The sequence below is a fragment of the Vidua chalybeata genome, chromosome 1 (genome assembly GCF_026979565.1).
Source record: "Vidua chalybeata isolate OUT-0048 chromosome 1, bVidCha1 merged haplotype, whole genome shotgun sequence".
NCBI lineage: Eukaryota > Metazoa > Chordata > Aves > Passeriformes > Viduidae > Vidua > Vidua chalybeata.
In genome coordinates, this window is record NC_071530.1 from 148,900,249 (window position 1) to 148,915,663 (window position 15,415).

The 15,415-nt window shown below is 39.4% G+C and overlaps 1 protein-coding gene across 11 annotated transcripts in view; it reads right to left on the reverse strand.

The window, feature by feature from the left end:
• PTK2 (protein tyrosine kinase 2) overlaps positions 1–15,415 on the reverse strand; it is a 189,215-nt gene that overhangs the window by 55,583 nt on the left and 118,217 nt on the right. For all 11 annotated transcript variants that reach the window (XM_053952284.1, XM_053952551.1, XM_053952463.1 and 8 more), the window contains 5 exons: positions 13,094–13,148; positions 9,299–9,439; positions 8,501–8,578; positions 7,362–7,469; positions 6,302–6,419 (listed from right to left, as the gene is read on the reverse strand). In XM_053952284.1, coding sequence (XP_053808259.1) covers positions 6,302–6,419; positions 7,362–7,469; positions 8,501–8,578; positions 9,299–9,439; positions 13,094–13,148 — 500 coding nt within the window. The remainder of the gene's footprint in view (positions 1–6,301; positions 6,420–7,361; positions 7,470–8,500; positions 8,579–9,298; positions 9,440–13,093; positions 13,149–15,415) is intronic.

Below are 15,415 nucleotides of genomic sequence, written 5' to 3' on the forward strand. Positions count from 1 at the left end.
ACAGGATTAAAGCTTTTGCACATTTTCAAATAACCTATCTCAAAGTGAAATATATACATGCCTGAAACAATAATCATCACAATCTCTCAGGGAAACTGAGAACTCAAAGAATGTTCTATACATACATAAAGAGCAGCACTATCAACAACTCCTTCTACCCACTCATACAGACCTTGAGGCAAACTCTCATCTGAGGAAACAACGTACACAGAATATAAAAGCTGGTTTTTATTCTTAACAAATAACTCCAATAAATCACTTGCAGAAGGTGTGACACTATCTCATCTCTCTGGTAAGAAATGCTTTCCTTTTATCTCCAAGATGTCCTAAGTTCTAACATATAAATAAAACAACTGAATCCAACTTGGATTTCCAAGTAAGACAACTGAAATAAATCATTAAAGCACATATTATCATATTGATTTCACACTGGCTTGAGACTGTACAATAATAATGTTTTGTGCCAGAGAGTAAGTCAGCTTTTTGTACACTATATTCAAATCCTTGCCAGTCTTTCTTTGAAAATGGCAATGTGTGTGAGAGCTTGGATGTACATACTCAAGGGGTTTTTTTCCTATTGGATTTGATTAAACCCTTGGCAGTCCTGTGGGGAAGTTACTAATCCTTTAGCAAAACATCTTTTCAGTAGATTGGAGTATGCAGGGGAGGAGAGAAGATGGGTAATAAAGTGTTTCGTGCTCTAAATCAGTGTAGCTCTGAAAAAGTGACCTGAGAGAACTGAGAGAATGGCCACACCTGCAGAAAATGGTGATGTGCAGTGTTTAACAAAATAATGTAAATTCTCATTTGTTTTTCTCCCATGTTAAAATTTCCAGGAATTACAGGTGTAAACAACAGTCTCACCTTTGTGTATAAAGGGACTGGTGAAATGCCTGGTACCCAAAGCCACACTCAACATGGCAAAATACACTATTTTGGTTCATTTTTTCTGCTGTCAACAGGTAGAAAAGCATCATTTGGCTCAGCAACATCGGTCTGTTTTGAGGTGTCTGATGGAGGGTGTTGAAAAAGAAGTTGCAGAAAAGAAGGGAAACCAGAAGCTGCAATTTTAAAGGCCCTGGAGCAGCTCAGCAAGGTGGTAAGAGCAAGCACCTGGAACTGGCGGGCAGAGCAAGCCCAGTAAGATTATATAAGCAGGTGGGAGATAAAGGTACAGTGATATGTTAGGGTAAATGATGCCTTTTGGGAAGGAACCAAAAGGCATAGATCCTCAGAGATAGTGTGGAGTAACAAATATGAGACCAATGGTGTGGAGGTGCAGCCTGACAGTAAAAGACTGGGGGACAGGTACCCAAAAAAGAGAATGTAATGGGCACAAGAGGTTCAACCTGTATGAAACTGGGCAAAAGACATCAAGCTTGAAGGAACAGGCACAGCAGTCCTGCCCACTGCTGTGGGCTGTAAAGAACACTCAAAAGAACCTGAATGTTTACATGACACCTTCAGCTGTCAGCATTAGTTGTGAAATCATCCTGGGTTCTGGTTTACCCCAATTTATGCTCCTACTGCTGGTTGTTCCAATGCTGCTCTTAGACTTGGCAATGGATCTAAGGCTTACATGGTGCTGATTAATCACACATGTTACTGGTGGAACATAGAGTCTTTCCTCTGCTTTAAAAGAACTGCACTAAATTGCACAGTTAACCTTATAATTGTGTATTTTTAAATCCAGGTAATGGATGCACAGTCAATAAGCAGCTACTCAAAATAATTCTCCTTGCTCTTTAATATGTAGCTCCATTGCATGTTAACTGCATCCTATTCAAACTGCATTCTGAAGATGGAATTTTAATTTCACCTAGGGCTTTGTTTGGTAGAGTATCATATTTGGGGACTTCAGAAAGATCAGTGAATGATTTCATTACACTTGACAGGAATGATTTCATAACACTTGCAGGGCCACAATGCTTCATATGTTCAAGGTACTGAGATCAGATCAAATCTGACTTTTTCCCTCCTCCAACCTCCTAAGAAAGTGAGAAATACCACAGGTGGCAACTGCTAGTATGTGCTGAAGTCAAATACTACCTATCAAAGAGGATCTAAAGGAGATAAAAGAGAGAATCTGACTTTTCACCGTGGTATTAAATTCCCTTAAAGAAGAGAATCTCATTCTGTTCCCACAAGGCTCCACTTCACTTTCTAAAGTTTTCTATCAGTGCAGAATGCAAAGCAAGGGTCATAATAAAATGTAATAAATCATAACAAAACAAAATCTTGATTCCATTGTAATAGCAAATCCTTTCTCAGCCCTTTGTGAGATAAGGAGAATGTGAATAGAAGCTGTCTTACACTGTGAATAGTAGGATGATGTAGTCAATGAGTTCAAAAAACAAGAAAATAAGTGAAGGAAAGGTGAAAGAATTGAAGCAGTCTTGAAAGCTGTGAGGAAAAGATTGGGATAGACAGAGAAAAGCAGAGACTCTGACCCAAGTGAATGAGTATTTGCTTCCAGATCCACTGGGAAATCAAGCAGCACACATGGGTCCACCATACCCAAAACTGTTCCATCTGATCATCCCCCTTTTCACTGTCCCCTGCTGAATTCTGCAGGACATAACTGGCTTTGTGCTCATTTGCATCAGAGCAAGAGATCTGGACCCTTGTCCTCTGCTGATGGAGCTGGGAGAAGTGGACAAGGCAGGCTCAGCCCTGGGAAGAAGGAAGGAGCAGCCAGAACTGCCTGGAAGCCACAGCCTGGTGCCTGTAGGGCCTGGCTACAGGGACAACACACCCCACTTGTGTCCTGGAGACATGTGTCAAGTGCAGGGCTATAAATGGACTGGGGAAGCTGGAAAAGCAAGTAGTTGTTTAAGAAAAAAAAAAAAAAAACACACAAAGGTATCCAGTCAACAAAAAAACCTCATACACTATTAAGCAGCACCAGAGGTGCACAGGGGTTGTAGTACTAGGGGGTTGGAACAGATGATATTTAAAGGTATTCTTCCATGGTTCTATGCCTCCTCTATCACTGGATATAATTAAAGAAAAAAATAATCAGCATGGAACTCCTGATCCTGCAGACGCCTACATGCTCTGGATACAAACTGCTCACTTCAGGCACTGGTGCCCAAGCTGGTGCTCATCCTTTTACAGTTTATATCCCAAACAAAATACCAAATATTCATCAGTACCCCTGCAGGTCTGAAGTCAAAATTTCTAACTAACAGCATCCCAGTTAAGGCATATGTTGTTTTTCACAAGTTGAAACCCACAACGTTTTTGCCCAATTCTATATTCTTTGAAAGAAATGGGATATGCATGGCTGTACTGGGGTTTCCACTGCATTGCCCAGGTGTTTCCACTCTGAGCAGAGCTCCATGCTGGACACAGCAGAACCCAGCAGCTGCAGTGCTCCCAGCCAGGCTGGGGGAGCCTGGAGGAATGTAAATTGTCCTCACCTGGCTGAAATTATTGCGAAAGCAAAATCAGTGAGAGGCCAAACTACAAGAGGTAACAGTATCCTAAAAATGGGAACACATGTTACCAATCCATTAAAATGAAAATCATGCCCAGGGTAAATCTGGGTGAAAACAAAAAGCACTTAAAGTGGAGAACTTCACCAACTATTAAGATTTAGTATTTTTTAATACTTCTCTGGGCAGCTTGTTCCATTGCCTAACCACCCTTTTCGGGAACAAATTTTCCAAACATCCAATTTAAACCTCCTCTGGAGCAACTTGGGACTGTTTGCTCATGTCCTGTAATTTGTTATCTGGGAGAAGAGACCAACCCTCATTTAGCTACAACTTTCTCTCAAGTGGTTGTAGAGAGTGATAAACACCCCACAACCTAAAAGCTGAAAATCAGTTTAACTTTGTATTAATTTTTTCATTTGTGCTTTTGGCCTGTAAGAGGTAAGTGTGATAATGGAAATAAAAATATTAAGTGTAACTTTTCCCCATGGGTCTAAAGGGACCTGTTGATCAAAATATTTATGAAAAATAAAACAGAATGGAAAAATGCCAAATACTGTCCAGGTCTTAAACATTACCAAGTGCTCTCCCCAAATTAAGAAGAACTGGATCATTAATGGACAGCATGACAAATATCACAAAACCAGGCTCTATTAGTAATAAAGAAGGGCAATTTATGAGGACACTTGCAATAAATGTAAATTTACAACAAAGAGGGGATAGAAAAGCTCAAAAGGGGGATAAAACACATCTGTGGGATCAAGAGTTGCTCCATGATTTGTTTCTGATGTGTCTTACACAATCAAAGCTCACTGTGGGATCTGGGAATGCAGGTCATGATGGAGACAGCTCTCCTATGAAATGTTTAATGAATATGTTGGGCATTGCTATGAATTTCAAAAAAAAGAAATCTCAGACAAAAGAAACCCAGATTTTATTTTAACTAGAGGGGTTTTCTCCATGTGTGGATAAAGAGGAGTGTTCCCAAAGTGCTACATGATGTTCCTGTTCAATCACTGTTCATTTGCTCCATGTTAAAATTCTGTGTTATAAGATTAGCACACAAATAAACATTGCATTAGAAGCATTGATTTATCCTGCATTCACATCTACCAGAAACCTCAGTGCAGGGCACAGAAAAATCAGAGATATTGCCCCTCAGAGAGCTCAGTCAGCCTAGGAGATGCAGCAGCTGCTGCTAAGAAAGTCACGTAGGAGCAAGACAGGCATTAGAAAGAAAAATTGCAAATAGAACAGATCAGTTTTGATGGGCACCACCAGCAGTGTGGAAGTGGCAAGGACTGGACAAAGTCCACACGTGTCCCTAAAGGGAAAGCAAAGACAGAGTTAGAGCCATCCATTAATTCAGGGAAGAGGTCATGTTTCATAGACATGAAAAATTTTAAAGTATCAACTGTGGCTACACAGTTCAGGCTGGAAAACAGCCAGTCCTGGCATTTCCTCCTGGCATTAGGAGGGAAGTTTTGGGAGTGAATATTAAGGTTTGTAGCAGACCCCAAACCATGATTTCTCAGAAAAGAAGAGGCACAAAAGACCTCCACTCATGGGCACACACTAGTCTAGTGACATGGAAATCCTGGATCGTGATGCCTATTTTATTTTTAGAACAATAAACTATTGTTATCTCTGATGGTAGCTTATCCCTTTAGTGTCTGATTTTGGGACCAATGGTTCATCATCTCCAAGCTGTGCACCAGAGCTGAGTTTGTGTTGAGGGAAGATTTTGATTTGTGTGGAGATAAGGCTGCACAACTCACACAGGTTCTAAGAAAACTGCTTGTGTTGGAGCTAAAGGTCACTCACACACTCTAAGGGTCAGAAATAACAAAAAACATGCAAATTTAAGAATAATTTGAAAAATTACCATGTGCATCTAAGACCCTAAGATCACATCTCTTTATTAGTAAATGCCCAAGTTTAAGTCTGGGGATTTTTTGAGCTATTCACAGGGAGGATGTTATAGATGGACCTGGTAAGGACCTGAATTATGTTAACAACATCACCCCAGGGAAAACCTGTGGCAGAAAAAAACAAGAACATGGCTAAAAGAGACTCAGTTTCACATTGGACAGATGCTGGGATAGCTTGTGTACTTTCCTGTACTACAAACACGGAAGAAGAAAATAATTTATTCTTTTAGAAAGCAAGAAAGTTGGATGAATTTCCATGGGTAAAGATGAGAACAACATGAAAGAAGAAAATTTCATTCTTAAGCAGCTTTGCCTGTATGTTTTTCAACAACTAAATCTGTGTAAAACTGGAAAAAAATTCTAATGAAATTTAATCAAATTCTCTCTAAAGCGAGGGGTACCTGCAACCTCGTCTCACTGCTTGCAGCTTGCGAGAGGATACAAAAACAACTGATAGACACAATAAAATGTATCTCTGCTTTAGTTCTATTTTATGAGAGAAACTCATGAGACCTCTCAAGGTTTTTGTTTTTTAAATGGAGATATTTGAGTATCTAGGAAAAAGGCAGAAACTAAAAAATTGCTACCAGTCAGAACTTTATCCAAATGCACCCTAACCAACCTCACTGAATTTCCACTTGTATATTGGGAATCATGTTATAAGATAACATGAGTGTTAGGAGTGCCTTTAATAATTACAGTTCAGTTCTGCCAGTTAAGTTTGGAATTAGTGTGAAACAGTGATTGCTGACATCAGTCTAAATTCTCAGCCACTAAGCAATTTTTGATGCAGTGACAATTTACTATCAGCGTTTCTCATTGCTCCTCCCTGAAAGAAAAGAGCCTCCAAGTGAGGGTTTTTCTGCTACCTCCTGTCTTGTATTCAAATGCAGAATGACCTGTGAGCAGCTCTGAGGATGGAGGTGTCCTTACCTTTCTGAGGCCTGATGATGAAGGACTGCGTGGCCCCGTTCACCAGCCGGCAGTAGCCGTCGATCAGGTCTGCCATGTTCTCTGCAATGGTTAAGGATGGTGCTGTCACTGTCAGAGGCTACAGAAGGGAAAAAAACAAGGCACCAACAAAGAGGAATTATTGCAGTTGCAAACACTGAGTGGAACAGCTGTGTCATTGCATCAGAACTTTACACACGCCTGCAAAGCGTAAACAGGAGATTGTGGGTGAGCAGGGAGATTCTTGCTTTAACTTTTGTGCAGCGAATTTCAAACAGGAGGTTCAGAAAGTACAGCTGGTAAAACCCTCCACCTAATGTAGTGTTAATTTGGGCTTATGAAGTGTAAACCACTGTTGAATACTCTTCTTATGACTTTCAGGGTTATAATTAAGACAATTCTGAAGAAGTTGCTCATTTCTTAAAGCTCTCATAGGTGGTATTTTTTTCCCACCCTCTGCAGCAATTTGTTCTTTGCCTAAAAACAGCCCTTTCCAATTTCAAGAAAGATTAAAAAAAATAAAATATGTACAGTGGAAAAAGAGATGAGAGACATACAGGCAAGCTATTAATTTCAATGCCACCAACATTCCTCATTCTCTGCACAGATCTGCCACCCTCCCTCAATCCTGCTCTTCCACTGTTTTTGGTGCACCAGACCAAGGAAAAGATTTGATTTCACTTCCAGCCCTGCTTCCATGTAATACAAGGGAACAAATTTTCCTTGTTTCATATTCCCTCCTTACATAAAAGTAGAATTGCTCTGTTTCCTCTCTAGGATGCAGTACATATGCACAGGCTGCTATTAAATTGCATTTAAGAGCTACTGTTTTCATATTAAGCTTCTTCTATGAATATCAAAGTCTACAAGCACCAGATGCAAAACATAAAACATGTAATGAACTTTAAATCTATTTTAAAACCAAACCCAGAACAAAAGTCCAAAATAGAGAATATCCATATTAGGAGTATGTTACACCCCACCCCTTGAAAGGAAAAACAAAGTAGCAAGTTTATCACCACATACAATATCAATAACATACCTCAGGGGCACCTGCTATCTTGAGTTGCAACATCCCTTTTCTGTCCTTATCTTCACTGTTTGAATACTGAATGGTTTGCACTTGATTGAAATCTGCCAGATGGGTTGGCTACAGAAAGACAACACCAAAAAATGAGAAAAAAATTCAAAATTTCAGCAAAATAGCCTGTCTTGATCCCTGGTGTTGCAAAAGCACAGGGAGACTTTGATCCCCAAACTACACGTGCAGAAATCTGTCCTCTGTTTCTTTCTAGAGTTTCACACAGACACACACAGACATCCGGAGTGGCTGGAAAAGGAACCCAGCTCCGCTGTGCCCACAGAGGTCACTGTTGAGCAGCGCCAGGCACGCACTGAAGTGGGAACAACCTCTTGGGTGTCAACAGAGGGAATTCAACTGGCTAAAACCACATGGAACCTGCACTGACACATTCCCAACATCCCTTCAGACTGCTGGAAAAGGTTTGTTCTTAGCTCTGTGTTCCTGATTTCCCCATATTTTCACTGCTTTTGAATTCATTTCAGTAGAAAACTGGACATGGGCTCAGCTTAAGTAGTGATTGTAAAGTTCCCAAACATTTTGCTGAAGGATCTGTCTGGACAGAGCTCCTTTGCACCATGGGGGTGTACTGAAATACAGCTGGAATCAGGTATGGAATCAAGTAAGGAAAAATCCAGCTGAAATACAGCTGGAATCAAGTAAGGAAAAGGCTGTGAAGGATATGAAGACAGTAAATAAGCAGTGCCTGCACAGATGTGCTCACCAACTGGTTAAACAAGCTCTGCATTTACACATTCCTAAGAAAGAGAACAACTCAGAATAATTCACATTTCATTGGTAAAAAGTCCCCACCGATGCTTCAAATTCTTCAAGTGAGCACTTCACTGGTAGAAAAGCCAACAAATGCAGTGCTAAAGCTGACACAGTCTCTGTACCTAACACCAGGGCCTTTCCTCTGGTCCCAAATCACAAATGAACATCTGACTAAGAGCTGTACATGCTGAGAGCTCCCAGCTCTGCTGTGTTTAACCCAGAGATCAGACTGGTCACTCCCCTTCCTGTGACATCCAGTTCACAACAGGTCATGGCTGTTAACAGAGTGACTGAGAAAAAAACCCACAAAACAGAAGCAGACTTACATTTGCACCCTTGTCTGTCAGGTAACTGATTCCTTCTTCTGGGCCAATTGCCAGTTCCACTGAAATAATCCAGCTTGACTTGGGAGTCAAAGGAGAAAGACAGGGCAGAATTTCAGTAATAAGACAAGACCTTGCTATGGAATACTATAATCCAATGTGGTAATTACAGATTTCAGTAATTAATATCTAGAAGCTTTTCAACTCTTCAAACAAAATTATATTCAAATCAAGTAATTCTGTAAGTGGCAACAGCCCTCATGACTGGTTTCCTGGGGATCTCTGCTACTTAAACTGCATTTCCATGTATTTTATCTTAGCTCTACATGAGAACTATGGGTTTCCTATATTTCCTCTTCTCATGAACATTGATATTCAAGTTCTAATTTCTGCTGGAGTCTTCATTTTCACAACCTTCCAAACTTGGGGCCCTTCTTCAAAATTTGCTTGAAATAGGTAGAGATTAACAGTATAGGTGAAAATTTACCAAGAGAAGTTGAGAAGTTTCATTTCCTTGTGGAAATAGCTGAAAAATTGCTTGACTTTCACAAACAAAGCACCTATAAAAATATTTTATTTTACATACAATTCTTACCCAAGTAATGAATGATGTTTTTTTTTAAACAGTCAATGGAGAAAGTTCTAAATAAAATCAGTAAATGCCATTTGTTGCTAATGAAATCCAATTGTCTCTACATGAAAAAAAGGACATTAGCAAAACATTATTGCAGAACCAAGCAAAAGCAACTGGACTTAAAACTCCAGAATGTATTCTAGTGACTGTCACATTCCTCTACTTACACCAAGAGCACACTTGAAGCATTCCTTGTCAAATCTGTACACTGGAGAGAGGATCTCAAAGAACTTCAAAATACTTTCTTCTCTGTTGAGGTTGGCAAATTGTCGAAATGTTTGTTGGATTAATTTCCGTAGTGTTTTGGCCTGTGTATTAAAACATTTGGAGAACAATTATTTCAAATCTACCAGCTGAGGGATATTTTAAGATTTTTGGTCACTTAGTAGTACTAACAGTGTCTTTATCAACGAAATGGAGACAATTCTCAAGGAATAAAAAAAGCTTCAAAATGTAAGCAGCAGTTCTGCCTTTTAACTTCTGCTTAGGATCAACATTATTTCTGCTATATCACAGAGAAGATATCTAGCTAATAACATTTTGAGTAAGTTATAATAGAAGACCACATGTTAACCCTTCCAGGAATATTTGTTCTAAGCTCCTCATTTCTCTCAACTTCTGAACTGTGTCCCAATACAAAAACAAACAAACAAACAAAAAACAACCCCCCCAAAAAAAACCCAGAATAATTAATATCTTCATATGAGCTTTCAAATCTAAATCACCATTCTCTCTCTTACCTGCCAATAACAAGCCAGCTGTAGCTGCATCTTAATTTCTGCACACAATAACTTAGACTACCCATAATAAAGTGGATTCTTTAAGTCTGATAATAAGCAAAAAAACCTTCAATATAAAAAATGAAATTTAAATAGCAGACTGAATGTAAAAAGTAAACCAAACATTTAAACTAAACTATATTAACTATGTTGTCTAGCACTTTATTATCTGTTTTCAGGGTACAAATAACCACTTAGAGCAGCACAAAGGACAGCTAAACTAACATTTTAAAAAAATTAATTACCTGCCTGTACATAATGTACAATCCCTTAAAGGCAGCCACTCGTATGAAAATAAAAGCAGGGCCTGAGAAGCAGTATCTCTAAGATGCCCCCAATCTGAACAAGCCATCAAGAATTGTGAATAAAAACATCTGTCTAAAGTGACTGAATGGCCTTAAAAACTCCATTTCTAATACATCTTCCAACTAGCAACAATGACAGAAAGAAAAACCATGCTTATCTTCACAATATGTCAAGGTTAAGATAGGAATTACCACTGTTCCTCCATGCAAACACATCTCAATGTCCCATTTTAACAGCAGTAAAACTCTTTTATTCTCCCACACTGCCTGTTAACAGCCCCAGGCACTACACAAATACCAACTTCCTTTTGTTGATAGCACGTCCAGGCAGATCAGACACTCATTCTTAGAAAGCCTTTACAGAACGTTCAGAAGTCAAAATAGCCAGAAATGTTTCTGTGGAGTGTTTAGCAGGACTTACTCCAGTAGCAGTAATCCAAGGCTGCTGCATATTCACAAAATGATCAGTTTTGCAATGATGCATACACAGGTTGGCAAAAAAGCCCTCTCAGCACACACTGTACTGTCAAATTAACAAAGAAATCTGTAACTTTGGTGTAATTTCAAATTCTTTTGTCAATTTAGCAGAACCAACTCTCAGGTGGATCATTAAGGAGGCTGCAGAGCCTTTGGCAGTCAGGAAACTTCCCTGGTGCACCCAGAGCTGCCTCAGGCTTTGTTAGGACTCAGACACTCCACACTGGACCTCCCTGTTATCTTTATTTTTACAGAGAAAACCAACTTCAAGGCAAGTGCAAACCACAGCCTTACCTTGTCACTGGCAAATACCAGGAGCAAGACATAACAAAATAAAAAAGCATTTGCCAGCTGAAGGTGTCCCAAGTATTTCAGACACTCAGTTGATGAAAGATACTTTATTCTGCCCATGGATTGTTTTCCTGACCAATTCCAGCATCACATTTGCAGCCAGGAATACTGGCATATGTTATTTGGCTCTTTTCAGTCCACCAAGAAGAACTGGTCACTTTAAATTTTAAGATCACAAGTAAGGTGTAAAGATACAAAGTTCATTAGAGTCACAGGCAGGTTTGGGTTGGAAGGGACTTTAAAGCCCATCTTGTTCCACCTCCCTACCATGGGCAGGGACATCTTCCACTGTCCCAGGTTGCTCCAAACCCCATCCAGCCTGGCCTTGGACACTTCCAGGGATGGGTCAGCCACAGCTTCTCTGGACAACCTGTGCCAGGGCCTCACCACCCTAGCAGGGAACAATTTCTTCCCAATATCCCATCCAGCCCCACCCCCTGTCAGTGGGAAGCATTCCCTGTGTCCTGTCACTCCATCCCTTGTCCAAAGTCCCTCCCCCCAGCTCTATTCCAGCCCCTTTAGGCGCTGGAAGGAGCTCTCAGCTTTCCCCAGAGCCTTCTCTTCTCCAGGCTGAACAGCCTCCAAAACCACATCTCTTCCGTAACAGAATATTATATCAGAAATATCTGCAAATAGCAACTTCAAGCAAAATACACTGAAAACTTCCTCTTAAGTGTATTTCTAAGAACCAGTGTTTTGTTCCCCCTCTGTGTTTGTTCAAAGCAGAGAGAATAGAGAGAAATAATTAATTTTATATTTCACAGCTATTGGGAACCCTCCTTTGCCTGCCCATTCAAATGCCCTGGTTTTCACCAAGTGGAAGAGCAATTTAAGGATTTGGACTGACCCTGTACTATTTTGAATTGGGATTTCATTTTCATTGAAAAGCAGACACACTTCTCCTTCCCTTGTTTTTCTTCTTCATATGTCCAACATTTTTTTTCATGTCTTTACAAGGTTCCCACTCAGCTTCACCTTCTGGCAACTCTTACTACTTCTTTCTGCTATTCTCCCCACTTCAGGATTTCCAAAGTGCAGTTTTCTTGGTCAGTCAGTTTTCTGGCTCCATAATATTATTTTTGAGACAGTTATTCATACTTTTATGTCTGGAGCCTTTCACCACATTTTTTCCCGTTAGCAGAAAATACAGTTTCAGATAATTGCTTAAATTAAAATGCAGAGGGGATTACTTAAATCCACTTGACTTCATTACCTTCTGATTTTCAAAAGTCTTTTGAAACAAAACCTTGTCAAGACAGACCTTTTGTGTTTACCCATTTAAATTACAATGCAGATTCTTTCCAAATCTCAAGTTGAATTCTATTATTTCTACAAAGCTCCACTGCTTACCAAAACCAGCTCCAATATAGCAATTTATGATTTATACTTTCATGTATGAATTGTAAGAGACATTTTACCAAGACATTCATATTGAGGCAGCTGTAAATGTAAAATACTTAGTGACCATTCTTAATCCCCCTTTTCAATACATGTTGAGAAAAATTTGCATTTTTACTCTGAGAACATATGGACTTCAATGGGAGCGAGATTCAAGTAACATTTATGGTCTTAGCTAGGATTAACCTAAGCAGAAATTACTGGAAATCTTCCTTGAATAAGTTGGATACAGTCTTGAGCAAGGAAGGCATCAAGTTTATCAAGTTCCCACTAAAATATTCTTTTTTCTTTCACGTTCCCTTCCTCTTTCTCCAGAAGTTTCACTTTTATTTTAGGGAAGGGAAAAAAATAAAAAGTTATTTGATCCAAGAGGCTTCAAGGACTTGTTTTGCACTTTAACCCCCAAGGTTTAGAGGCAGAGCTGTGCCCCTCTCACAGCAGCTCAGCAAGACCCTGTGAATCACTTTATCCTTGTCCTGCCAGCTGCATGACTGGGATTCAGATCCCACCAATCCCATAGACAGCTTGGATGTTTTTTCACAAATCAAAACTGCACAGCAATTCCCTTAGGACTGTACAGTGAAAATAATAATGCAATTTTCAGATTTCTGACACTTTACAGCAGTAGAGGATTGACTGGGACTGGAATTACCTTCACTGAATCTAGTAAACTCTTCGGGAAAAACCGTCTCAAGCCAACATCTTTCCTGAAAGAAAAGATACACATAGCATTAATATCAAAAACATTGTGCAGTATCATATTTCTCTTTTCAAGGTGGTACTTTGGGCCATTTATTGTTTTGTTTTTAAGTAGCATATATGACTACTAAACCATTTACCTAACAAGGTCCTTGAAAACCTCAGAGTAACAAACAGACTACCATTAAAATTCTAACTAGAGCCACTCCACATCAAATGTGGCACAGCAGCATCTTCTAGTTTAAATCCCAAAGGATACTGAGAACATTGTTGAAATTGTAGAAATATTGTTATATTCCTACTATTATTTAACCAGGTATCTGTGTGGAAATTATGTTATTTGAAATGGTGGCTTGGGCACAGAGGAGTTTTGAGAATAAAAACATGTTACTTGTACATGTTTTAATAATTTCAAGCATATAGAAAAAATATTCTTAGAGCATGTAGTCAGGTGAGAGGGGAACAACATGGAAGTGGAATACCCTGATAAACCTCTATTAGAATGGAGCAGAAGATATAAAAAGAATTATAGAATGGTTTGGTTTTGAAGGGACCTTAATGACCATCCAGTTGCCATGGGCAGGGACACCTTCCACTAGACCAGGTTGCTCAGAGCCCCAGTTTGACCTAAGGAATCCAGGAATCCATAAAGGAACACTCATGATATCACCTCACTAAGCATGCTGAGTGCAATTCCATTACTGTTGTACCCTTTGAAGTACTGTAATTGAGGGCTTGTTTAAATTTCTACTATTATCTTTTCCTCATACTGAGCAAATTAAAATTACCAATTTTTTCTTGCAAGCAGTCTCACTTTTTGCCTCTATAAATCAGGTGACTGTGAGCTCAGAATTTGCAAACTGAATTTATCAAGCTCATGTTCACACCTATAAATTGGGTTGTAACCCTGGTTTGAAAACCAGGGCCAATAAATATTTCTATGCTGTGATGTGCTGCACATAGCTTATGTCTGACATGTGTTTGTCACTACTACTGAACATCAGCTTCAAAAAAAGGTGCTTGAGAAGTTGCCAATGACATTAGTGCAGAAGACACCACTGTACAACCAAGTACAAAAAACTCACATGTAAAAAAGGAAAAACTAAGAGAAAATATAAATAGGAAAAGGATTTATAGCTCAAAGGTATTATTGACTTTTTTCCTTTAAATTTAGAATGTTACCATCTCTTTCAAACATTCTTATCTGCTTCTGGAACAAGTATGAAAGTGAGCTTTCCATGAGTGCATGCTTTGAACATCCACAGAATCACATCTGGGATTCTGACACTTGGCAAAGCAAGGAGAAGCCGTTAGTAAGCAGAGATATTCAGGATTTATTTACTGCTACCTGACGGCACAAGAACAAAGCCAACACTGAAGTCAATAGAAAAAGCTCACTCAGAAGAATAAACCAGGGTATTTTAAAAGCTCTCTAAAGATGAGTAGCATACAATTTCACACTAAAAACATCCTCAACCAGGAGGAGCAGAATGTTCATGTGCAGCACTGGCATCTGTGCAGTGACAGTAAGCTGCAGGATTATAAAACTTCATAAATGTTAATTCCTTCCATGCATTTCTTCTCAAATGCAAATGCTACTCGGTTTATCATCCCACACAGTTAAATGAATCTAACACACTATTACCATCTAAATAATATGCAAATATATTTGACAGGGATATATTAGTCTAACATTAAGCATTTCAGAGAAAGTTGGTGCTTCTGAAATGAAGCACCTCCCATAACCCTGGTATCCCTCATCTGAACAGTCCTGCAGCACATGGCTGCCACAGCTTCACTTGATTCATTACCAGGACAAGCTGTAGAGCAGCCTTTTGTACAGATCTGGGTGCAACAAACTGAGAAGAAATTCTTATGCAGAGTACAACAGAGCACAACTCTTAACAAAACTTGTTAATAAAGTATTTCCTGTGTTTAGCTGAGACAGCAAATTTTTTTACTAGAGGAGAATTTAACAAAAGAACCACACGGATTTAATGCCCTGACCAGTAACAACTTATGGATACCTATAAATAAGAGAATAAGCACTGGAAATTGGAACATACAGTTTTACACAAACAACCCTACAAACTCCTTCCCAGCTGTGCTGTGTGGGGGTGGAATGGCCAACAAGGGAGACACCAACTCAGGGCTCTGGGTGAAGGACTCAGCCATCTGATTTCTGATTGCCAACAAGAGATAACCAGCACGGAGAGCCTGCTTCTTGCAGTTCTGCTACAGCTTCGTACTTAACCTCATCTACTCCAGCCTACTT